This window comes from Phyllobates terribilis, unplaced genomic scaffold (assembly GCF_046119375.1).
Source record: "Phyllobates terribilis strain yellow unplaced genomic scaffold, ASM4611937v1 Scaffold_4__5_contigs__length_816908805, whole genome shotgun sequence".
Taxonomy (NCBI): Eukaryota; Metazoa; Chordata; class Amphibia; order Anura; family Dendrobatidae; genus Phyllobates; species Phyllobates terribilis.
In genome coordinates, this window is record NW_027362764.1 from 245,814,924 (window position 1) to 245,842,609 (window position 27,686).

General features: G+C 46.2%; 1 protein-coding gene across 1 annotated transcript in view; it reads left to right on the forward strand.

Annotated features, from left to right (window-relative positions):
• Positions 1 to 27,686, forward strand: part of EGFR (epidermal growth factor receptor) — a 230,189-nt gene that overhangs the window by 180,832 nt on the left and 21,671 nt on the right. The window contains exons 15-19 of the mRNA XM_073678191.1: positions 16,062 to 16,219; positions 18,172 to 18,210; positions 23,955 to 24,096; positions 25,068 to 25,190; positions 26,337 to 26,435. Of these exons, the coding sequence (XP_073534292.1) occupies positions 16,062 to 16,219; positions 18,172 to 18,210; positions 23,955 to 24,096; positions 25,068 to 25,190; positions 26,337 to 26,435 (561 nt within the window). The remainder of the gene's footprint in view (positions 1 to 16,061; positions 16,220 to 18,171; positions 18,211 to 23,954; positions 24,097 to 25,067; positions 25,191 to 26,336; positions 26,436 to 27,686) is intronic.

Here is a 27,686-nt window from a genome sequence, read left to right on the forward strand (position 1 = left end):
TGGGCCTGGTGATCTTTTTCCTGGGGGTTGGCCCTCTACCCCAGGTTGTGCCCGTTTAAAGAACAGTACCTTTCCATATGTCCGGGTTGATTGCAGCGGCGGCAGATGGGTCGTCCGTCCTCGCTGTATCGGTCACTGGGTCTTCCTCTGGCCGGTGGGGTCCTCCTTGGTCGACGCCACGGGATGTCCTCCGGTCCGGATGCCAGCTGGATCTTCCCTGGGGTGGAAACCTGTAAAGACTGCACAGTTCGGGTTAGCGCAGCAACGCTCTTAGCTAGCTCTTGGACCTGATGGCGTAGGTCTGGAGCCGGGTCATTGTCCAAAGCCTGCGCATCAGCTCCCACAGGCCCTGCCGACAAGGGCGCCGCCTCCTGGTGGTAAGTGATAGCTGGGCGCCTGTGGGTCACAACGCCACCCGGTGCCGGTTCTCGGAGCACCCGGATGGCTCTGTCCTTGAACTGTGCAAAGTCTAGATGGGGATCCTGTAAGGCCATTGCCCGCAACTGGGTTCGGTGGGCATTGCAATATAAACCCTCTATAAATTGTTCAGTCAACAGCCTGTCCTCGTTTCCCACCCCATCAGGGTCGGTCTGCTTTATGGCCCTCAGGGCCTCTTGTAGGTTTAGTGCATAGTCCCTTATACTCTCATGCGCTCGCTGCTTGCACCCGTAGAATCTAAGCTTAATCTCGGCTGAGGTGCGGGTATCAAAGGTGTCCTTCAGCCGGGTTAGTATCCCTGCGACAGTCTTCCTCCCAGGTGGCCAGGATTTTACTTCCCTTTTGGCTGCCCCAGTTAGTTGGGCCACCAGGATGCTCACTTTTTGCTCTTCTGTGAGGGGGTACACCTGGAAGAGGCTATCCAGCTTTTCTCTAAAGTCATGCAGGGTATGTGACTCCCCTGAGTACTGGGGTAGCCAAGCTGCTCCCGGGATATAGGGCATGGTGAAGGGCATAACTGCAGCAGCGGTGGCGCTGGCGGGGGTTGAGGCAGTGAAGCTCTCCTCCGTATCCGACATCTTCCTCCCCCCTAGTGGACCGTGGCCTACCTTGCGATGATCCTGTTCCGTAGGCCGCGGCTCCGCAGTGGATCGTCAGGGTTGAGGACCTTCCGTCGCGCTCCGGTGACGTCGGCGTCTGCTGGGCTCCTTCCAGGACCTTACGCAACGTCCGGACGTGAGGCGGGGCTTCAGTTCTCGCGCGCTTTCGGAGTCCACGCCCCTCTTCTTCCCGCGCGGCGTCCTCAAGATGGCGTCCAATGGCGGGAAAACTCCACGGATGGCGGGAAGAAGGTCGAAGATGGCGCCGGATGGCGGGAAAACTTCGCGGATGGCGGGAATCTTCACCACTGGTAAGTTTGAACAGTCTTTGCTTTTCAGGCACGCAGTACCCGGTGGTTGCGGGCACGAGATCCTGCCGACTACGCCAAAGTTGACGCGCCCCTGGGCCTGTGTCGCGCTGCGATGCGCACGCGGGAGCTTACCCGGAGCCGGATCTCTTGAGGGTTGTAGTCTCGTGGCGGCGACCCGGTCCGTGCCCAGGGAGTCAAACTGAGCGGCGATGTACTAGCAGTAGATGGTTGGTGACTACGCCACCCGTTGAATGCAGCTATGGAGCTGCCGCTGCAGGGCAGACCGCTGAGGCCGGTGGAAGGATGGTGCAGCGTGGATGGTATAACCCCCAACGGGAGGGGTATGGCCTCAGGGCAGCCGACGTGGATGATGGGGGTAGCAGGAACCACTCAGAGACGGTGCGGTGTAGTTCAGGGTCTTTACTGGTGACAAAGAAAGACCCTCCCGGAGTACTTGTTAGTGATAGGGGCCTGGTCAGTCCTTGAGCAGATGGGATTTCCCCTGGCCAGGCGGAGTTGTAGGCCTCCCAACTAACTGTACTCTTCTGGCTACCTTGCTAGAGGCGGGAATAAGTAGCCCACGTCCCTGAGTGTACCGTGTGGTGCTCACCCGTATGGCCGGTGACTCGGGGCCTTCTAATGGCTTCCGCTCCACGATGGCGGTGCTGGTCCCACGCGTGTGACCGTGCCTTCGGGCTTCTGGGCCAGAGGACCTGAAATCCTCTGCCGGACGGTTTCTGCTGCTGGGTAGGAGTTAGTCCCCACAGCCTCGGACTCCGGGTCCGGTTAGAAATCTTCTCAGTCAGGGCGAGCTCGGCAGCTGCCAGCCCCTGACTCGTTGTAACACTGCTCCCCACAGAGCTCCTGATGTTTCTTGCTATGCTGCTTCTCTTCTCTACTCTTGTTCTGTCATCTTTCTCACTCACTCTGCCTTAGCCCCGGGTTTATATAGGGGAAGTCCTTCCCCTCCCAAGACTGGGCAGGAGGTGTGGCATGCACAGGATCCCTGACCAAAGGACCTCCCACCTGCTCTCAGACGTAATATCTCTATCACTGTGGCAACCAGACCCCTGGGGTGTCACAGATGCATAGCGACAGTCCGCATTTGTTCCCCCCTCCCACCTAGAAAAAAAGAATTACTTGAATTATTTGCGGAGAAGGCAGGGCTAAGATACAGGCGTAGTTACCAAAGAGCGTACCTCCCAACTTTTAAAAACAAGCGGACATGTATTGCAGCACGTAGTGTTCTCACCCACTATGATACACCTTTAATAGCGCGCATCCGCATACAGTACAATGTCACCACAAAATGTCCCACACAATATGGTACACAAGTGTATTCTGACACAGAATTTACACCCATAATACCTCTCACACGCACAGTATGATGACCACACAGCAATCCCAACCAATATGCTGCCCCCACGCTGACCCTCCCACAATATAATGCCTGCATATTGACCTCCTCAGTGTAAGCTGCCCCCACACTGACCCCCCCACAGTATAATGCCTGCACACTGACCTCCTCAGTGTAAGCTGCCCCCACACTGACCCCCCCACAGTATAATGCCTGCACAATGACCCCTCCAGTGTATGATGCCCCCACACTGACCCCCCCACAGTATAATGCCTGCACAATGACCCCTCCAGTGTATGATGCCCTCACATTGATCCCCCCACAGTATAATGCCTGCACAATGACCTCCCCAGTGTATGATGCCCTCACACTGACCCCCCCACAGTATAATGCCTGCACAATGACCTCCCCAGTGTATGATGCCCTCAAACTGACCTCCCACAGTATAATGCCTGCACAATAACCTCCCCAGTGTATGATGCCCCCACATTGATCCCCCCACAGTGTAATGCCTGCACAATGACCTCCGAAGTGTTAGCTGCCCCCACACTGACCCCCCTCCCACAGTATAATGCCTGCACAATGACAGCCCCAGTGTAATGCTGCCCCCACACTGAACCCCCACAGTATAATGCCTGCACAATGACCTCCCCAGTGTATGATGCCCTCACACTGACCTCCCATAGTATAATGCCTGCACAATGACCTCCCCAGTGTATGATGCCCCCACACTGACCCCCCCCACAGTATAATGCCTGCACAATGACCTCCCCAGTGTATGATGCCCCCACATTGATCCCCCCACAGTATAATGCCTGCACAATGACCTCCCCAGTGTATGATGCCCCCACACTGACCCCCCCACAGTATAATGCCTGCACAATGACCTCCCCAGTGTATGATGCCCTCACACTGACCTCCCACAGTATAATGCCTGCACAATAACCTCCCCAGTGTATGATGCCCCCACATTGATCCCCCCACAGTATAATGCCTGCACAATGACCTCCGCAGTGTAAGCTGCCCCCACACTGACCCCCCTCCCACAGTATAATGCCTGCACAATGACATCCCCAGTGTAATGCTGCCCCCACACTGACCCCCCCACAGTATAATGCCTGCACAATGACCTCTCCAGTGTATGATGCCCTCACACTTACCTCCCACAGTATAATGCCTGCACAATGACCACCCCAATGTATGATGCCCCCACACTGCCCCCCCCCACAGTATAATGCCTGCACAATGACCTCCCCAGTGTATGATGCCCCCACATTGATCCCCCCACAGTATAATGCCTGCACAATGACCTCCCCAGTGTATGATGCCCCCACATTAATCCCCCCACAGTATAATGCCTGCACAATGACCTCCTCAGTGTATGCTGCCCCCACACTGATTCCCCACAGTATAATGCCTGCACAATGACCTCCCCAGTGTATGATGCCCCCACACTGACCCCCCCACAGTATAATGCCTGCACAATGACCTCCCCAGTGTATGATGCCCCCACACTGACCCCCCCCCACAGTATAATGCCTGCACAATGACCTCTCCAGTGTATGATGCCCCAACACTGACCCCCCCACAGTATAATGCCTGCACAATGACCACCCCAGTGTATGATGCCCCCACATTGATCCCCCCACAGTATAATGCCTGCACAATGACCTCTCCAGTGTATGATGCCCCCACATTGATCCCCCCACAGTATAATGCCTGCACAATGACCTCCTCAGTGTATGCTGCCCCCACACTGACTCCCCACAGTATAATGCCTGCACACTGACCACCCCAGTGTATGATGCCCCCAAACTGACCCCCCCCACAGTATAATGCCTGCACAATGACATCCGCAGTGTATGCTGCCCCCACATTGATCCCCCCACAGTATAATGCCTGCACAATGACCTCCGCAGTGTAAGCTGCCCCCACACTGACCCCCTCCACAGTATAATGCCTGCACAATAACCTCCCCAGTGTATGATGCCCCCACACTGATCCCCCACAGTATAATGCCTGCACAATGACCTCCCCAGTATATGCTGCCCCCACATTGACCCCCCACAGTATAATGCCTGCACAATGACCTCTCCAGTGTAAGCTGCCCGCACACTGATCCCCCACAGTATAATACCTGCACAATGACCACCCCAGTGTATGATGCCCCCACACTGATCCCCCACAGTATAATGCCTGCACAATGACCTCCTCAGTGTATGCTGCACCCACACTGTTTCCCCACAGTATAATGCCTGCACAATGACCTCTCCAGTGTAAGCTGCCCCCACACTGATCCCCCACAGTATAATGCCTGCATAATGACCACCCCAGTGTATGATGCCCCCACACTGATCCCCCACAGTATAATGCCTGCACAATGACCTCTCCAGTGTAAGCTGCCCCCACACTGATCCCCCACAGTATAATGCCTGCACAATGACCTCCCCAGTGTAAGCTGCCCCCACACTGATCCCCCACAGTATAATGCCTGCACAATGACCTCTCCAGTGTAAGCTGCCCCCACACTGATCCCCCACAGTATAATGCCTGCACAATGACCACCCCAGTGTATGCTGCCCCCACACTGATACCCCACAGTATAATGCCTGCATAATGACCTCCTCAGTGTTTGCTGCCCCCACACTGACTCCCCACAGTATAATGCCTGAACACTGACCACCCCAGTGTATGATGCCCCCAAACTGACCCCCCCACAGTATAATGCCTGCACAATGACCTCCCCAGTGTATGCTGCCCCCACACTGACTGCCCCACAGTATAATGCCTGCACAATGACCTCCCCAGTGTAAGCTGCCCCCACACTGACCCCCCCCGCAGTATAATGCCTGCACAATGACCCCTCCAGTGTATGATGCCCCCACACTGACCTCCCACAGTATAATGCCTGCACAATGACCTCCCCAGTGTAATGCTGCCCCCACACTGACCCCCCCACAGTATAATGCCTGCACAATGACCTCCTCAGTGTATGCTGCCCCCACACTGACTCCCCACAGTATAATGCCTGCACACTGACCATCCCAGTGTATGATGCCCCCAAACTGACCCCCCCACAGTATAATGCCTGCACAATGACCTCCCCAGTGTATGCTGCCCCCACACTGACTGCCCCACAGTATAATGCCTGCACAATGACCTCCCCAGTGTAAGCTGCCCCCACACTGACCCCCCCACAGTATAATGCCTGCACAATGACCTCCCCAGTGTATGCTGCCCCCACACTGACCCCCCACAGTATAATGCCTGCACAATGACCTCTCCAGTGTAAGCTGCCCCCACAGTATAATGCCTGCACAATGACCTCTCCAGTGTAAGCTGCCCCCACACTGATCCCCCACAGTATAATGCCTGCACAATTACCTCCCCAGTGTAAGCTGCCCCCACACTGATCCCCCACAGTATAATGCCTGCACAATGACCTCTCCAGTGTAAGCTGCCCCCACACTGATCCCCCACAGTATAATGCCTGCAAAATGACCACCCCAGTGTATGATGCCCCCACACTGATCCCCCACAGTATAATGCCTGCACCATGACCTCCTCAGTGTATGCTGCCCCCACACTGATCCCCCACAGTATAATGCCTGCATAATGACCTCCTCAGTGTATGCTGCCCCCACACTGACCCCCCCACAGTATAATGCCTGCACAATGACCTCCTCAGTGTATGCTGCCCCCACAATGACTCCCCACAGTATAATGCCTGCACAATGACCTCCCCAGTGTATGCTGCCCCCACACTGACCCCCCCCCACAGTATAATGCCTGCACAATGACCCCTCCAGTGTATGATGCCCCCACACTGACCTCCCACAGTATAATGCCTGCACAATGACCTCCCCAGTGTAAGCTGCCCCCACACTGACCCCCCCCACAGTATAATGCCTGCACAATGACCCCTCCAGTGTATGATGCCCCCACACTGACCTCCCACAGTATAATGCCTGCACAATGACCTCCCCAGTGTAATGCTGCCACCACACTGTCCCCCCCACAGTATAATGCCTGCACAATGACCTCCCCAGTGTATGCTGCCCCCACACTGACCCCCCACAGTATAATGCCTGCACAATGACCTCTCCAGTGTAAGCTGCCCCCACACTGATCCCCCACAGTATAATGCCTGCACAATGACCTCTCCAGTGTAAGCTGCCCCCACACTGATCCCCCACAGTATAATGCCTGCACAATGACCTCCCCAGTGTAAGCTGCCCCCACACTGATCCCCCACAGTATAATGCCTGCACAATGACCTCTCCAGTGTAAGCTGCCCCCACACTGATCCCCCACAGTATAATGCCTGCACAATGACCACCCCAGTGTATGATGCCCCCACACTGATCCCCCACAGTATAATGCCTGCACAATGACCTCTCCAGTGTAAGCTGCCCCCACACTGATCCCCCACAGTATAATGCCTGCACAATGACCTCCCCAGTGTAAGCTGCCCCCACACTGATCCCCCACAGTATAATGCCTGCATAATGACCTCCTCAGTGTATGCTGCCCCCACACTGACTCCCCACAGTATAATGCCTGCACACTGACCACCCCAGTGTATGATGCCCCCAAACTGACCCCCCCACAGTATAATGCCTGCACAATGACCTCCCCAGTGTATGCGGCCCCCACACTGACTGCCCCACAGTATAATGCCTGCACAATGACCTCCCCAGTGTAAGCTGCCCCCACACTGACCCCCCCCCACAGTATAATGCCTGCACAATGACCCCTCCAGTGTATGATGCCCCCACACTGACCTCCCACAGTATAATGCCTGCACAATGAACTCCCCAGTGTAATGCTGCCCCCACACTGACTGCCCCACAGTATAATGCCTGCACAATGACCTCCCCAGTGTATGATGCCCCCACACTGACCTCCCACAGTATAATGCCTGCACAATGACCTCCCCAGTGTAATGCTGCCCCCACACTGTCCCCCCCACAGTATAATGCCTGCACAATGACCTCCCCAGTGTATGCTGCCCCCACACTGACCCCCCACAGTATAATGCCTGCACAATGACCTCTCCAGTGTAAGCTGCCCCCACACTGATCCCCCACAGTATAATGCCTGCACAATGACCTCTCCAGTGTAAGCTGCCCCCACACTGATCCCCCACAGTATAATGCCTGCACAATGACCTCCCCAGTGTAAGCTGCCCCCACACTGATCCCCCACAGTATAATGCCTGCACAATGACCTCTCCAGTGTAAGCTGCCCCCACACTGATCCCCCACAGTATAATGCCTGCACAATGACCACCCCAGTGTATGATGCCCCCACACTGATCCCCCACAGTATAATGCCTGCACAATGACCTCTCCAGTGTAAGCTGCCCCCACACTGATCCCCCACAGTATAATGCCTGCACAATGACCTCCCCAGTGTAAGCTGCCCCCACACTGATCCCCCACAGTATAATGCCTGCACAATGACCTCTCCAGTGTAAGCTGCCCCCACACTGATCCCCCACAGTATAATGCCTGCACAATGACCACCCCAGTGTATGCTGCCCCCACACTGATACCCCACAGTATAATGCCTGCATAATGACCTCCTCAGTGTTTGCTGCCCCCACACTGACTCCCCACAGTATAATGCCTGCACACTGACCACCCCAGTGTATGATGCCCCCAAACTGACCCCCCCACAGTATAATGCCTGCACAATGACCTCCCCAGTGTATGCTGCCCCCACACTGACTGCCCCACAGTATAATGCCTGCACAATGACCTCCCCAGTGTAAGCTGCCCCCACACTGACCCCCCCACAGTATAATGCCTGCACAATGACCCCTCCAGTGTATGATGCCCCCACACTGACCTCCCACAGTATAATGCCTGCACAATGACCTCCCCAGTGTAATGCTGCCCCCACACTGACCCCCCCACAGTATAATGCCTGCACAATGACCTCCCCAGTGTATGCTGCCCCCACACTGACCCCCCACAGTATAATGCCTGCACAATGACCTCTCCAGTGTAAGCTGCCCCCACACTGATCCCCCACAGTATAATGCCTGCACAATGACCTCTCCAGTGTAAGCTGCCCCCACACTGATCCCCCACAGTATAATGCCTGCACAATGACCTCCCCAGTGTAAGCTGCCCCCACACTGATCCCCCACAGTATAATGTCTGCACAATGACCTCTCCAGTGTAAGCTGCCCCCACACTGATCCCCCACAGTATAATGCCTGCAAAATGACCACCCCAGTGTATGAAGCCCCCACACTGATCCCCCACAGTATAATGCCTGCACCATGACCTCCTCAGTGTATGCTGCCCCCACACTGATCCCCCACAGTATAATGCCTGCATAATGACCTCCTCAGTGTATGCTGCCCCCACACTGACCACCCCACAGTATAATGCCTGCACAATGACCTCCTCAGTGTATGCTGCCCCCACACTGACTCCCCACAGTATGCCTGCACAATGACCTCCCCAGTGTATGCTGCCCCCACACTGACTGCCCCACAGTATAATGCCTGCACAATGACCTCCCCAGTGTAAGCTGCCCCCACACTGACCCCCCCCCACAGTATAATGCCTGCACAATGACCCCTCCAGTGTATGATGCCCCCACACTGACCTCCCACAGTATAATGCCTGCACAATGACCTCCCCAGTGTAATGCTGCCCCCACACTGACCCCCCCACAGTATAATGCCTGCACAATGACCTCCCCAGTGTATGCTGCCCCCACACTGATCCCCCATAGTATAATGCCTGCACAATGGCCTCTCCAGTGTAAGCTGCCCCCACACTGATCCCCCACAGTATAATGCCTGCACAATGACCTCTCCAGTGTAAGCTGCCCCCACACTGATCCCCCACAGTATAATGCCTGCACAATGACCTCCCCAGTGTAAGCTGCCCCCACACTGATCCCCCACAGTATAATGCCTGCACAATGACCTCTCCAGTGTAAGCTGCCCCCACACTGATCCCCCACAGTATAATGCCTGCACAATGACCACCCCAGTGTATGATGCCCCCACACTGATCCCCCACAGTATAATGCCTGCACAATGACCTCTCCAGTGTAAGCTGCCCCCACACCGATCCCCCACAGTATAATGCCTGCACAATGACCTCCCCAGTGTAAGCTGCCCCCACACTGATCCCCCACAGTATAATGCCTGCACAATGACCTCTCCAGTGTAAGCTGCCCCCACACTGATCCCCCACAGTATAATGCCTGCACAATGACCACCCCAGTGTATGCTGCCCCCACACTGATCCCCCACAGTATAATGCCTGCATAATGACCTCCTCAGTGTATGCTGCCCCCACACTGACTCCCCACAGTATAATGCCTGCACACTGACCACCCCAGTGTATGATGCCCCCAAACTGACCCCCCCCACAGTATAATGCCTGCACAATGACCTCCCCAGTGTATGCTGCCCCCACACTGACCGCCCCACAGTATAATGCCTGCACACTGACCTCCCCAGTGTAATGCTGCCCCCACACTGACCCCCCCACAGTATAATGCCTGCACAATGACCTCCCCAGTGTATGATGCCCCCACACTGTCCTCCCCACAGTATAATGCCTGCACAATAACCTCCCCAGTGTATGCTGCTCCCACACTGATCCCCCCACAGTGTAATGCCTGCATAGTGACCCTCCCACAGTATAATGCTCCCATATTGATTCCCCACAGTATAATTCCTGCATAAACGGTGGGATGCTCCCACACTGACCTCACAGTACTCCCATCCCCACACACACATAGTATGATGGCCCTTGTAGTGCCCCACAGTTCCCTCGCAAAGTATGATACCACCACAGTTTGCTCCACACATTATGATGCCCACATAACTCGCTCCCACACAGTATAATACCCCTGCAGCCCTCCAGACAGTATAATGCCCCCACAGCCCTCCACACAGTATTATGTTTCCTACAGCCCACCAAACAGTATGATGGTCCCACAGCTCACCCAAACTGTATGATGCATCACTTTTTTTCCCCTCCATATGCACATTAATAAGGGGTTAGTACTTTTGAATACAGAACGGATTAAAAAAAATGCCGAGCCCCAGATTACGTGTGCGTTTTCTTGAGTTCTCTGTTGGTTGTGTCACCTAAATGTTTCTTTCCTTTGGAAACAGTGTCACTCAGTTCATGGGCTCTGTCTGGTATTGTGTTCAGACTCTTTTACTTGAACAGGGCTGAGCTGCAAATCTAAGCACAGCCCATGGATGAGAGTGGCGCTGTTTCTGGAAGAAAACCAATTTTTTTTTTTAAATCAAAATACAAATTTAGGTAAGGCCAAAGAACTGCAAGTTTAATCTAGTTTTAAAAGTTTTGCTAGAACCCACCATATTAGATTATACAGTATTGTATGTTTTGGATATATTTTGTGCTTTGGTGACTTGATTGTAAGTATATATACAGTACAGACCAAAAGTTTGGACACACCTTCTCATTTAAAGATTTTTCTGTATTTTCATGACTTTGAAAATTGTACATTCACACTGAAGGCATCAAAACTATGAATTAACACATGTGGAATTATATACTTAACAAAAAAGTGTGAAACAACTGAAAATATGTCTTATATTCTAGGTTCTTCAAAGTAGCCACCTTATGCTTTGATGACTGCTTTGCACACTCTTGGCATTCTCTTGATGAGCTTCAAGAGGTAGTCACCGGAAATGGTCTTCCAACAATCTTGAAGGAGTTCCCAGAGATACTTAGCACTTGTTGGCCCTTTTGCCTTCACTGTGCGGTCCAGCTCACCCCAAACCATCTCGATTGGGTTCAGGTCTGGTGACTGTGGAGGCCAGGTCATCTGTCATAGCACCCCATCACGCTCCTTCTTGGTCAAATAGCCCTTACACAGCCTGGAAGTGCGTTTGGTGTCATTGTCCTGTTGAAAAATAAATGATGGTCCAACTAAACGCAAACTGGATGGAATAGCATGCCGCTGCAAGATGCTGTGGTAGCCATGCTGGTTCAGTATGCCTTCAATTTTGAATAAATCCCCAACAGTGTCAACAGCAAAACACCATCACACCATCACACCTTCTCCTCCATGATTCACGGTGGGAAACAGGCATGTAGAATCCATCCGTTCACCTTTTCTGCGTCGCACAAAGACACGGTGGTTGGAACCAAAGATCTCAAATTTGGACTCATCAGACCAAAGCACAGATTTCCACTAGTCTAATGTCCATTCCTTGTGTTCTTTAGCCCAAACAAGTCTCTTCTGCTTGTTGCCTGTCCTTAGCAGTGGTTTCCTAGCAGCTATTTTACCATGAAGGTCCTGCTGCTCAAAGTCTCCTCTTAACAGTTGTTGAAGAGATGTGTCTGCTGCTAGAACTCTGTGTAGCATTTACCTGGTCTCTAATCAGAGCTGCTGTTAACCTGCGATTTCTGAGGCTGGTGACTCGGATAACCTTATCCTCAGAAGCAGAGGTGACTCTTGGTCTTCCTTTCCTGGGGCGGTCCTCATGTGAGCCAGTTTCTTTGTAGCGCTTGATGGTTTTTGCAACTGCACTTGGGGACACTTTCAAAGTTTTCCCAATTTTTCGGACTGACTGACCTTCATTTCTTAAAGTAATGATGGCCACTCGTTTTTCTTTACTTAGCTGCTTTTTTCTTGCCATAATACAAATTCTAACAGTCTATTCAGTAGGACTATCAGCTGTGTATCCACCAGACTTCTGCACAACAGAACTGATGGTCCCAACCCCATTTATAAGGCAAGAAATCCCACTTATTAAACCTGACAGGGCACACCTGTGAAGTGAAAACCATTTCCGGTGACTACCTCTTGAAGCTCATCAAGACAATGCCAAGAGTGTGCAAAGCAGTCATCAAAGCAAAAGGTGGCTACTTTGAAGAACCTAGAATATAAGACATATTTTTAGTTGTTTCACACTTTTTTGTTAACTATATAATTCCACATGTGTTAATTCATAGTTTTGATGCCTTCAGTGTGAATGTACAATTTTCAAAGTCAAGAAAATACAGAAAAATCTTTAAATGAGAAGGTGTGTCCAAACTTTTGGTCTGTACTGTATATATATATATATATATATTTGCCCTCTGTGAGATCATTAATTAGACATAAAAAACAAAGTGAAATATTCTGGGAAGTTAAACTTCCTGTCTTGCGGAGTGGGATTGAAGCAAAATGACGGATAACTGTTTCTGATTACCTTTTTATTTTCTTTGCAAATATTATTTCACATCTGGCCTCAATAGGACCAAGCTAGAGTTGACTTGAAGGAGGGTATACTTATATATATATATATATATATATATATATATATATATATATATATATATATATATATATATAGGAGCCAGAGCTCCACTATGGCCGCACATTCTAGGCTGTGGGACTTTCCAGCTTTATCATCACATAAGTGTTAATCTAATCTAAAAAAAAGTGTGGTTTCGATTTCTGGAAAGCAGATGAAAAGATGGATGAGATATCTTAAGACTTTCTCATCATAAAGCAAAAATGGTTATGCTAATTCACACCATATTAACAATGTGGTTCCCATCATGTCATCCATAGATAAGATGTAGTTGTGAAGCAGTAGAGTAATTGTCTGAGATGCTGCTGACTGGTAATTATGGCATCAGGTTTATTAATGGTAATCTCCTGCTGATAAAATAGTGATTTTATCAAAACTACAGCAAACAGCACAATAAGTGATACATTGCTGGAATCAGGGTCTCTGTCTCTACATTCTGTTTTTCTCAGGTGAAATGCCAAAAACCTGGTGACAGATTCCCTTTAAAGAGGATCTGTCACCAGAGTTCACAATAGAAACCATTTACATTATTCAGTAAATCCATTGGCTGTGATGAAAATTCATGTTAAATAGCTGTATAACCTTTGAAAGTTTAAAAGGAACCTGTCATGTCCCAAATGCTAATACCCTGCAGATTGACAGTAGGGTCTGCACCACATCTGTAGCCGCTCTGTGCATGCCTCTATAATTGAAAGCCGCAGGCTCCTGGGATTAATAAAGTTAATTTTCTCCCAGTAGGCATACTTTCAGTTAGGCAACCGTAATGCTATTAACCTGCAAATTAACCTTATAACTGCAGGTTAATCAATTTTAGGGACATGACAAGTTCCCGTGAAATCAATTTTCCCCAATTAGCTTGATTGACACTTGACAGTTCCTCAGTTTATCTCTTCTGTACTGCTGGGATCTCACCCTGCTCAGTACAAGCTGCAGCTGTCCGTCCGTCTATATGGGAGCAGACTGAGTACTCTTGGACTCATGAGCTCTCAGACTCTTTGCTGGATTTTAATTGCTCATCAGAATTAAACAGCCATTGTGAGAGGGATTTTGAGGCCTCGGCCACGGCCCCACTATCAGTATACGGTCAGTGTTTTTTCTCAGGAGTGGGAGCCAAAACCAGGAGTGGATGATAAATGCAGAATTGGTGACTTGTTTCTATTCTACCTTTTCTCTGATTGTTCCTTATCTGGTTTTGGCTCCCACTCCTGAGAAAAAATACTGACCGAATACTGATAGTGGGGTTGTGGCCTAAAAGTGAGTACACCTAACTCATCAGGTCTATGTGTTTAATAATGTGTGCAGTTTGAATTGCAAGCCATGATATATTTATATATTTCCAATATGATAAGCTGTAGTTTTGTAGCACTTTGTAACTCTGTCATTAGTTTTCTTAGTATTACCAGGGGTTTTGTAGATATAATACTACTCGCTCACCGTGTAACCTTGGTTAACCACTATTTTCTGAACACATTCATGACGTCTGTATGCTGGTGAACCTTCTACTATCTCATCCTGGAAACAGTCACCAGTTGCTTTTTGTGTTTTTTCTCGGAAGTTGATAAGACAGCAGTGCTCATCAATGGGAAGTATTAAATCAGAGCAGGAACTGGATAGCATTACATATTGCCTGAAATACGGCCCAGTGCTGAGCCTGAACCGAGGGCTGAAGACAAACATCTGGACAAATAAGAGCCACCAGATGGTTAGAGCATTATCTGTATGGCGGTGTGTCAGACCACGGTCAGCGGGATTAACCACTTCAGGCTTTTACTTAGCATTATTTTATGATAGGATTTAGTACTTGCTATTTTTCTCCTAATAAAAAACAACATATTCCACAAATAATAACAGTAAAAGAGAGTAAATATAAAAAGGTGTTAATTTCTCTTAAACTGTACCCATCGTTAGAAAATGAATATCAGAACCACTCAACGGTGAAAATAGCCCCATGTGAATATTGCAAACAGCTATTTAATAAATTAGAATAAAAACAGATTGGCATGTTTTCAGCATCAATACAGAGTAGCTATCAATAAGGGCATCTTTTGTAGAAAATTATAGCATAAGCCATCATTCAGGCCCCCATACACATTAGAGTAACGTCAGTCAGGCCTATCAATATAGGAGGGTTCGGCCGGCAGTCTAATGTGTATGGGAACCCCCAACTCTTCCCTGACAAATGATTTCGGGGAGATAGGAATCTGATGTCCAATTTCAGACTACCAATCCTTTGGTTCTCGTTGAGATAAGTCACCATCTAGCAGCCGACAGATATGTAAAGTATATGTGGGAGTTTGCTAATCAGTGTGTGTCCGATTCCTACTTTGTCCATGATCTCTAGTAAAACTAGCATAACCTTACACATGTGCTTTGCCAATGGATATGTTTTAAAGGGAATCTGTGACCTGGTTTTTGAGAACAGAATAATATTAGGGGCAGAGACCCTGATTCCAGCGATGTGTAACTTACTGGGCTGCTTGCTGTCATTTTGATAAAATCACAGTTTTATCTGCTGCTGATCTAGCAGTTCTCTGAATGCTGAGCTCAGCATAATCCCGCCCCCACCACTGATTGGCAGCTTTCTGCCCATGTACACATAAAGCTACCAATCAGTGGTAGGGGCGGGCTTATACAAAGCTCATGAATATGCAGGACTACAGGGCAGCAGCTTTACAAGTCCTCTAGTGATAATCTCCTCCTGATAAAATAGTGACTTTATAAATTACGCTAAGCTGCCCAGTATATGACACATCCCTGGAATCAGGGTCTCTGTCTCTACATTTTGCTGTTCTCAGACTAGGTGGCAAAAACCTGGTGACAGATTCCTTTTAAGAAGCAGACATGGTTACACTGCCAGATCTCCGAGTTCTTGTCACATCTCCTATAACGGTACCAGAACTTCTTCATTTCTCAAATGAAGTAAGTTTACTTCCGGTCTTTGGTATTGAAGAGAGATGGAGTCCTAAGTGTTTTTGGGAGAGTTGAATTTTAACAGTAGTCTGCAGTATTTGAGCTTTTTTATCTTATCCTGTTTTTTTTAGGATGCAAATAATTGCGAAAAATGTGCCAATTTCAAGGATGGCGAAAACTGTGTGAAAAATTGCGTGCCTGCCTATTATGGTGACAGTAATAACCTAGTTCCAAAATATGCAGATAAAACTGGAGTTTGTCAGTACTGTAGCTTAGAATGCAAGACAGGGTAAGTCATTTAAAGGCTTCATACACATTGACCATTAACTTTGTCACTGCTTGAAACAACAAATAAAGCCACTTTTTAAAATAATATTTCTTAATCGTTTTGTATCTACAGCTCATGTGTCTGCAAATCTATGTCTCCATGGTAACAGACTACAAACAATCAGATACTGCAGGCATGCCCTCTTTAAAGGGGTTGTTTGGTCTAAACTAGAAGTCTGCACTCACTCCATTTAAATGCAGACTTGTGAATCCTCACATCGCATGCACCGCGCGCAGTGAGGGTTCTCCGATGCTGTCACTGGGAGAGGAGGGAGTGTGACCACAAGAATGTGAATTGCATATATGTGGTCACATGCCGACTAGACTGTATACGGCCTTGCTCAATGCAAGTGTATTGAGCGGATAAAGTCTAGTTGGAATGTGGCTGGAAATATGCAAATCACATGACCACTTGCTGCCGGCACTGGTGAATCATCACAGAGAGTTTCTCCAGACTTGTAGTTTTTGACTGGACAGCCCCTTTAATATTTTTTTTTATTCATTGCTAAAATGCATCTAGATGACACAAACCAGGTGACTGAGGGATTGTTTGTATTCGACAAAGGAGCTGAAGACACAAAAAAGAAGGGAATTTTTTTTTATCAAGAATAGTTACAAAAAATATTGGTTGCAACGCTGAACCACCACTTTAGTGTAAAGGGGTAATTTCATCTCATGAAGTGATTGCATATTGCTAGGAAATACCATCACCTTTTGACAGCGGGGTTCCAACATCTGGGACTGCGCTGATCCTGAGAACTAAGAAGCTGCAGCAATGATTTAGCTGCGAGCCGTTCTCAGAGGATAGTGGCGCTCCCAGCCTGCTCTGTAGGGAACTACAGCATGTCCATACGGAGGGCCACACTACAGTGCCCTGCACATGGGTGCTGAGGGCACAGCTTTGCACTGGTGCCTAGTCCTACATTACACATGGCTTTCCTCTGGCAGCTGTATGGCATCCCCTGATTGTCATGCTGCTTACTCAGAAACTGTTTTACAATAACTGAGAAATGACTGAGCAGAATCTTTACTACTTGGCAGAAGTGGACAACTCAAGGATTTATATTTATTGGTTAATCTTTTTTTATAGCGAGACACTGTTATTTAGGTTAGGACGTTGCAAACAGAGCTATATTTTATAGCTGTACTCTAATTATAGTCTTTATTGTACTTAGAAACTATGTGTCACATGGTGAGTGTTAAAATATAACAGAAAACCTGTTTAATGTGACCACTTTACAGTGCTGGAAACCAGGGGCATGGCTATAGGGGGTGTAGAAGTAGCCCGAGGGTCCCGAAGGTTACTTTTTCCATACATTTGCGCTAGTTCTATCTGAAAATTGCCTCTTCAGAGCGGAAGAGGACTAGAACTCTATAGCGCCACCCGTTGGCACTATAGAGTTCTAGTCCTCTTCCTCTCTGAAGAGACAATTTGCATATTTAATTTCCCAGAGGAGCATTGCATAAGCATCCTTACCTTGGCATGCCAGGGTCAGTATGTCACTCTCCACAAAGAGAAATGTTACCCTTTAGACCACCAGTTTTATCAAAAGCTACACATAGTAGGCGGGGGCCCTGTTCAGATGTTACATTGGGGCGAAATAGCTGTAAGTTGTCTTACTGGGTTTTCATGGTTCTGTGATAACATAAAGCACCAGTAAGTTTGGGATCATGGGATAATTCATCTTCTATGTGCTGAGTGAGGTGGGCTCTGGATCAGAATGAATTCATACCACTTCCTTTGTTTTTTGCTGCCATCTAGTGACACTTTCAGAATGATGCCGTTACACTGTGCTGGTATTAGTACCACCCAGTGTTGTTCTCTGTCCCAGTCAGGACGTAATTCCTACAACTGCTAAAAGTAATGGTGTATAAAAGTGTTTGGTCTTATTTTTCTGTTGCTATCTATTTCAGGTGTACAGGCCCTGGCATTGAAGGATGCAAACCTCCCGGGTAAGATTTCTGAATTGTTTTGGCAGACACTAAGATTGTGTAATAGAGCCCATATGCTGACATGTATTTTTCAAGTTCACAGGTCTAAAAGTTAATAGATCTGTAACATTAATAGAATTGACACTTTTGATTTCCCATAATGCAATATTCTCTATTAATGAAAAATCAGCCTGATCTACACATCGTGTCCCTTAAGGAAGCACTCCTCCTCCTCCCATCAACATTTTTATCCTCTTAATATATTACAATCATCATATCATATAGTACTGTGTATTTATAATTGCTAATTTTGCCTTTTTGGGGTAGATGCGATGTTTTGATCGCCTGGTATTGCATTTTATTGTAATGCTGCGGAGACCAAAAACACATAATTCTGACGTTTTTTTTTCATATTACGCTGTTTACTGATCGAATTAATCGGATTTATATTTTGATAGATCGGACATTTCTGAAAGCAGCGATACCAAATATGTGTATTTTTTTATTGTTTTATTTTGAATGGGATGAAAGGGGGTTGATTTGGACTTTTATATTTTTTTATTTTTTTGTATATTTTTTAAAATATTTTTCTTCTACTTTTTACTTGCTTCAATAGTCTCATTAGCACACTTAAAGCTGCAATCATCCGCTATACATAGCAGGGCTTCAGCTCTGCTATGTATAGAAGAAATCCTCATCTCCTATTAATGCCAGCCACGGGGCGGTGTTGATAGGAGATCTACAGTAATAAGCACAGGGGTCTGCTGCAGACCCCCGGCTGTCATGACAACTCATTGGCACCCTGCGATCATGTGACAGAGGCGCTTATGGGCGTGTCTTATGATGCGCATCCGGTTTGCGTATGTTAAATGCCGCTGACAGAGATTGACAGCAACATTTAACATGTTAACAGCCACGAGTGGATCACAATTTCACCCACGGCTGTTAGAGGCACATGACGGTGGATCAAATCAGCTGTCATGTGACGGGAAAGATGCGGTCTCAGCACTGGAGGGACGCGACCTATGACCTACCTACAGTTATATGAAAAAGTTTGGGCACCCCTATTAATCTTAAGCTTAATGTTTTATAAAAATTGGTGTTTTTGCAACAGCTATTTCAGTTTGATATATGTAATAACTGTTGGACACAGTAATGTTTCTGCCTTGAAATGAGGTTTATTGTACTAACAGAAAATGTGCAATCTGCATTCAAACAAAATTTGACAGGTGCATAAGTATGGGCACCTCACCAGAAAAGTGACATTAATATTTAGTAGATCCTCCTTTTGCAAAAATAACAGCCTCTAGTCGCTTCCTGTAGCTTTTAATGATTTCCTGGATCCTGGATGAAGGTATTTTTGACCATTCCTCTTTACAAAACAATTCCAGTTCAGTAAAGTTTGATGGTCGCCGAGCATGGACAGCCCTCTTCAAATGATCCCACAGATGTTCAATGATATTCAGGTCTGGGGACTGGGATGGCCATTCCAGAACATTGTAATTGTTCCTCTGCATGAATGCCTGAGTAGATTTGGCGCGGTGTTTTGGATCATTGTCTTGCTGAAAGATCCATCCCCAGCGTAACTTCAACTTTGTCACTGATTCTTGAACATTATTGTCAAGAATCTGCTGATACTGAGTGGAATCCATGCGTCCCTCAACTTTAACAAGATTCCCGGTGCCTGCATTGGCCACACAGCCCCAAAGCATGATGGAACCTCCACCAAATTTTACTGTGGGTTGCAAGTGCTTTTCTTGGAATGCTGTGTTTTTTTGCCGCCATGCAGAACGCCTTTTTGTATGACCAAACAACTCAATCTTGGTTTCATCAGTCCACAGGACCTTCTTCCAAAAAGAAATTGGCTTCTCCAAATGTGCTTTTGCATACCTCAGCTGACTCTGTTTGTGGCGTGCTTGCAGAAACGGCTTCTTTCGCATCACTCTCCCATACAGCTTCTCCTTGTGCAAAGTGCATTGTATAGTTGACCGATGCACAGTGACACCATCTGCAGCAAGTTGATGCTGCAGCTCTCTGGAGGTGGTCTGAGGATTGTCCTTGACTGATCTCACCATTCTTCTTCTCTGCCTTTCTGATGTTTTTCTTGGCCTGCCACTTCTGGCCTTAACAAGAACTGTCCCTGTGTTCTTCCATTTCCTTACTATATTCCTCACAGTGGAAACTGACAGGTTAAATCTCTGAGACAGCTTTTTGTATCCTTCCCCTGAACAACTATGTTGAATAATCTTTGTTTTCAGATCATTTGACAGTTGTTTTGAGGAGCCCATGATGCCACTCTTCAGAGGAGATTCAAACAGGAGAACAACTTGCAAGTGGCCACTTTAAGTAGCTTTTCTCATGATTGCATACACCTGGCTATGAAGTTCAAAGCTCAATGAGGTTACAAAACCAAAAAAAGTGCTTTAGTAAGTCAGTAAAAAGTAGGTAGGAGTATTTAAAACAAGAAAATGATAAGGGTGCCCATACTTATGCACCTGTCAAATTTTGTTTGAATGCAGATTGCACATTTTCTGTTAGTACAATAAACCTCCTTTCAAGGCAGAAACATTACTGTGTCCAACAGTTATTACATATATCAAACTGAAATAGCTGTTGCAAAAACACCAATTTTTATAAAACATTAAGCTTAAGATTAATAGGGGTGCCCAAACTTTTTCATATAACTGTTTACATCATAGGTCATGGAGGAGTTAAAAACTGACTAGGTGAATCCTTCAAAGCACTATGTAGAAACAGGAAGTCAACTTTCGCGGTATGAGTCCTGAGTCACTGCAAAAGTCCCTGGCAGGGGGAAGAGGGAGCAGCTGGATCAGAAGTTGGAGGGGAATGATAAATGCAGGGACAACAGACTTGTTTCTACATAGAAAAGAGAAGAATTAGCTGGGTAGAAAGACAAAATGAGCAATTGTAAGTACACAGTGATATATAATATGATGACTGCAATATTTTAAGAGGATAAAAACTTTGATGTGAGGAGTGCTTCTTCATGGACCAAATTAGTACAGCAGAGTAGTTATTAATTTGTGGGTGCTTATTAGTTTAATGGAAATCTGTCACCAGGTTTTTGGTATGGGCTGCTTGCTGTAGTTTTGATAAAATCACTGTTTTATCTGCTGCGGATCTACCAGTTCTCTGAATGTTGAGCCCTGTATAACCTCACCCACACCACTGATTGGCAGCTTTCTGTGTACACTGTATATAGGCAGGGTTATACAGAGCTAATTAATAAGGAGGACTACATGGCAGTAGGTTTATTAGTCCTCTAGTAATAATATCCTGCTGATAAAACAGTGATGTTAATCAAAACTACAGCAAGCAACCCAGTAAGTGACACATCGCTAAAATCAAGGTCTTTACATTATACTGCTCTCAGATTAGGTGGCAAAAACCTGGTGACAGATTTCCTTTAAAACTGTACAAGGCCAACTTGTGGTTCAAAAGAAAAATTTCCTTTAAAGCAGCACTCCAGCATTTTTTTTAATTTCACCGCAGGAGTGTTATCACTAATGTAAGTTCCCTGCTCCCTAGTATTATACTTCCCAGTTGCCGTCTTCATCTGTTCTCGGTGCCGCTCTGGTCAGTCTTCTGCTGGATGTGATCTCTCCAGTGTTTGCTACTACTCAATGTAAGTCTATGAGAGCCAGAACGAGGTTCTCATAGACTTACACTGAGAGCTTGTGACCGTTACCGCTGACTTTCGGTCAGTCAGAAATTGTGGTCACAAGATGGTGGCATGGAACCGGAGTGGTGCCAGGAAAAGCAGAAGTCAGCAGCTGGTAAGTATAATACTAGGGGCAGGGAACTTAGATTAGCGACACCACTCCAGCGCGGAAATAAAAAAAACACTGGAGTGGTGCTTTAAATATCTGTTCTATTTTACACAACAGAATTTGCCCCTTCAGCCTTTAGATCTGAGATGTCCACATCCCTGAAGATTCCCAAACGAATGTTGGTAGGATGTCCGAGCACAATACAGTTGATACTTTTATTGGGAGTTCACTCTGCTCCTTTTGGTTGATGTTTAGATGTAAAAAAAACGCCGGACCAGCAAGTGAATTGGAGTCGCACATTGATTAATGCAGGAGACAATCTTCTGTTGGCTTTCTTGCAAGAACTGTGTCAGATTTTCCAACTCCCTTTATATACGAGCTGCAAGAAAAGGCTTCAAGCACTTTAGAAAGTACAGCAACCCCCATCATTTGGACAAAGAGTGAAGCCCTAATTAACCCCCGAGAAATACAAATTGCAATCTGCCATCTCTTCTTTACTGTATTGGGCTCAATGTAATATGTGCTGCCTTGTGGACAGCTGGCGATATTCACTGTGGTAGAATAATTCTCTTTTCCCTTTCATCTCACCTCATTGTTTTTGTTACTAGAATTTTACCAGATTTGATAAAAATAAATTTTCCGGTGTAATAGTAGAAGACACAATAGTATATCTAATATACAGGGTGGGCCATTTATATGGATACAACTAAATTAAATGGGAATGGTTGGTGATATCAACTTACTGTTTGTGGCACATTAGTATATGGGAGGAGGAAAACTTTTCCAGATGGGTGGTGACCATGGTGGCCATTTTGAAGTCGGCCATTTTGGATCCAACTTTATTTTTTTTCAATGGGAAGACACATCAAACTTATTGAGAATTCCCCATTGTGTTGGATTGTCAATGTAACCCTCTTCTCCCACTCTTCACACACTGATAGCAACAACGCAGAAGAAATGCTAGCACAGGCTTCCAGTATCCGCTGTTTCAGATGCTGCACATCTCGTATCTTGATGTTATGGTGTGGTATATGGGGTACAAAGATAGTGGGGCCATTCTTCATCAATGGAGACCTCAATGCCACTGGATATCTGAAATTGCTACATGATGATGTGTTGCCCTCTTTATGCACTGAAGATGGCACGTTCCCTGAGTTTTTTCAACAAGATGGTGCACCACCACATTATGGGTGTCAGGTCCAAGCATTCCTACATGAACAGTTTCCTGGAAAGCAGATTGGTCATCGTGGGCCAGTTGAATGGCCACCAAGGTCTCCCGATCTGACCCCCTTAGACTTTTATCTTTGGGGTCATCTGAAGGCAATTGTCTATGCTGTGAAGATACGAGATGTGCAGCATCAGAAACAACGGATACTGGAAGCCTGTGCTAGCATTTCTTCTGCAGTGTTGCTATCAGTGTGTCAAGAGTGGGAGAAGAGGGTTGCATTGACAATCCAACACAATGGGCAGCACTTTGAACACATTTTATAAGTGGTCATAAACTTGTTAAAAAACTCATGAAAGAATAAAGTTACGTTAAAACCAAGTACACCATTGTCTTTCTTGTGAAATTATCAATAAGTTTGTTGTCACTCTTCCCATTGAAAAAAATAAAGTTGGATCCAGAATGGCCGACATGGTCACCACTCATCTGGAAAAGTTTTCCCCCTCCCATATACTAATGTGCCACAAACAGGAAGTTGATATCACCAACCATTCCCATTTAATTTAGGTGTATCCATATAAATGGCCCACCCTGTATATTATTTTATAAAAATTATTTTGAGGGGTGATGTCCTGGTCTCCAGTTAAAAATAAAAAGTCTTGCAAGAATTTTTGTATGCAAATAATCAGAGGATTCAATATACCATCACTACCTGCATGGGCTGGTATCCTGAGGCTTGTAATGTCCAATAATGGCCCTGGAGACGAACTATGAAGATTATTTATAACAAAATATTTTCTCCCTTTTAGATCTAAGGTGGCGTACATTGCCGCTGGGGTTGTTGGAGGCATTCTTGCAGCCGTTGTGCTAGGATTGGTGGCATTTTTCTTTATTCGAAGAAATCGCATTAACAGAAAGCGTACACTCCGAAGGTTACTGCAAGAAAGAGAGGTGCGGACATCATTGATTATTATTTGCAAATGACATATGGAAAAAAAGCATATGCAATCAGAACAATATAAAATGTAAAAAACAAGTGATCTAACTTAGTATTGAAGCACAGTCATATCAAAAACCTGTACAGATCAGCCATTTTAGCCTCAATATTTACCAGGTTTGTCCAGTTTCTGACAAATTCTGCAAATTAAAAGGGTTGTCTCTTTTCAGATAATGTTCATCCATGACTGCAGTTTGTTAAAAAAAATAACCAACCGTGTTGTACTCACCTTCCTCGGGTCCACCAGCGAGCCTCTGACACTGCTTCTGGTGTCTGGCATTAGATGCGGCGCTGATGTCACATCGACAGTGCGGCAGTCAATCAGCAAGCTCATCGGCTTTGACATTGTAGACCGGTCGCCCCCTAGAGCTGCTGAGCTGACTGATTTGTCGTCAGTGCCGCTACCAGTGCCGGACACTAGGGGCAGCGGCAGAGACTCTCTGTCAGCCCGGGAAGGTGAGTACAGGGTGCAGACCACAGCCAGGGCTGAGCATTATCTGAAAGGAAGCAGCTCCTTTAAGCAACTATCTAAATTAAAGCATGTATCAATTCTAAACCATCACTTGTTCATTCTGCACTTTTTATTATATGTGGCTGATACATTGTAACAAACTACCACTTATAGGTGGTTCTAGTAATATGGTTTTCATCCTCCTAGAGGGGAGCTCATTAGCTTTAATGGTGTCAAATACCATATACCTGTATCACATAGCGAACATTTGTCAGGAACCATCCAGTTATTTTACTATGGTGGTAATGTTGTCTATCTACTTCTGGGTTTAGCCCTATCCCTTATACAATGACTGTACAAATACTTGTTTTTCTCCCCATAAAAATATATGGAAAAGGAGCTCATTATAATTTGTGGCACATTATATTAAAGAGAAGTAATAGGATATTACAATATCACAATATTTCATTGCAGCTAGTGGAACCTATTACACCCAGCGGTGAAGCTCCAAACCAAGCACTTCTCAGAATCTTGAAAGAAACTGAATTCAGGAAGATAAAGATCCTTGGGTCCGGGGCGTTTGGTACTGTTTATCAGGTATGAAGTCAGGGAGTGATTGTATATGATCAGCTACCGTTCTAAATTTTATTTTCATTATAGAATTTCCTTTGCCATTTTTACAACAGATGCTAAAAAAAAAGTTGTCAATAACAGATTTGTTTAATAGCGGAACAGACGTTTTACATAACAGATAGGGCCCGATTCATTGAAGCACCACTCCGGAATTTCAGATCTGGAGTGGTGCCACTAATCTAAGTTTTCTGCCCCTAATATTAAACTCACCAGTCGCTGTCTACAGCTTTTCCCGGCATCGCTCTGGTCCTGCCGCACCATCTTGTGACTGCAACTTCTGACTGCCTGGAAGTCAGAGGTAACGGCCACAAGTTCTCATTGTAAGTCTATGAAAGACTTGTTCTGGCTCTCATAGACTTACATTGAGAAGTGACCTCCGGCTCTCCGACAAACATTGGAGAGATCTGACAGGTCACAAACTGCAGGAGACAACCGTAGCAGCCCGGAAAACAGAAGAAGACGGCAGCTAGTAAGTATGTGACTAGATACAGGGAACTTTGATTAGTAGCACCACTCCAGTGCTGCATTAAAGAAAACGCTGGTGTGCTGCTTTAAGACTGACGTTTTGTACATCAGTCTGAATTAATGCAACTACTGGAGTATGTTGTGCCAAATTCATTAAAAGACATACGCCACTTAATGAATTAGATGCATCTTACAAATGCCATGCATCTCCAGCAGAAATGAATTCCACCACTAAAAGTAGCTTAAATTTGATGACTAAGGCAGGTGGCCTTTGCCGTGCCCTGTCTTGCCTTAAATCTGCCAATTTTGGCAAAGCTAGCCGGGACTGGTGAAAAAACGCCAAAATCGCTAAATTTTTGAGTTGTGTGAAAATTTTGCAAAATTCCAAAGTGTTTTACGGCAGAAAATTGAGACCTTAATGATTCAGGCCTTTAGGCATTTATGTGTTCTAAGGTCTCATCTAATAATGGCAGTCTTCATTATCTTAGTAGCCAACTATCCTAATAGAAAAGGATTTGTGGAAAAGAAATCATCTGTACTCACTTTATTAACAAGGGATTGAAACTTGTGACTAATTCACTACAATCATATACGTATTTCATAATTATCTATGTTTTTGCTAATTGACTTCGTCTGCGTACTTAGGGTCTTTGGATTCCAGAAGGTGAAGGTATCAAAATTCCTGTTGCTATCAAAGAGTTACGTGAGGCCACGTCACCTAAAGCCAACAAGGAAATTTTAGATGTGAGTATCAATATACTAAATGGACTTAAAATTATTTGGTCCTTCTCCAAATAATACATTTTGTGCCAAATTTTAATTTTGCTCGGTCTTCATTGATTGCCAAGGTTTGCATTAAATTCTGTGCATGTTATTCGACACTACTCAGTATCATTGGTGGTATGCACTGTAATACATGAAAATCCTTCCAAATAGCTACTCATTAAAACTGAGCTCATGAAAAATCTGGTCCGGTGACAAATTAAACAGCTCTTTTTTCTCACCTTGCAGCTCTACGTAACCACAATTCCCATAGGCTGTTTTTTTTTAACAAAGGGCTTTTTGCAGCAGATTGTGACCAAATACCAGGCATAGTTTTAATAGATCACAATGTACCTTCATCATCTCCAAGGTAAACAATTGGAAACAAAACACAGTTTGTTCTAGTTTCTGGAAATCTGCAAAGGCTGAAGAAGTTGCAGACTCCGTGTTTGGAGTGGAAGTCTTGATGGCATCACTCCATGGAATATGTAACCATGCTATACAATAATAGGGAGAAAGAAAGACCCTTTGTTTAGTTGGAATTTTCAACTTAGCGGCTACTTTGGGGCCGTTAGGGCATCCTGGATGCTGTGGTCTTATTAGAGATAAAGGGCAGTAGGCTGAAGGACGGTGTACTAGTAGTATTGCATGTTGAAGTGAAAACTAATTGGGCAGCCCCTTCTGAGTCCCTATGTTTCCCCCATCTGGTTCCTAACAGTATACTCCCTGTTCTACTAGGGGTAATGGGCATCATAGAGAGAGCCTTCCCATCTTCGGACAAAATACAGAGTTGCTGCAAAGATCAGCTCCAACTCTTGAGGACTTGCATGGCTATTTATTATATGGTCTCTCATATAATAAATGATGTACTGTGGTATTGTCTGTAGCTTATCCACAGAATTAACAGAAAACTTTAAAGACTCAGTTGAAAAACCATTATTGAATGATTTATCACAAGTATCCTGCTCTGTATCTTACCATCCAGTATTTTTGAGTGGGCTATTCCTTTTCGTAAGCACTCTGCCAGTACTATAGGTGATGGAACTCCCTTTTTCTCACTTTTCAGCCTGTACTGCTGCCTCCATTGTCTAGTGGCTTCACTTAAAGGGAATCTGTCAGCAGGTTTTTGCTCACTAATCTGAGAGCAGCATGATGTAGGGGCAGAGAAGCTGAATCCAACGATGCAGCACTTAGATTACTGGGTGCAGCTGTTCTCACACAATCAGAGTTTTT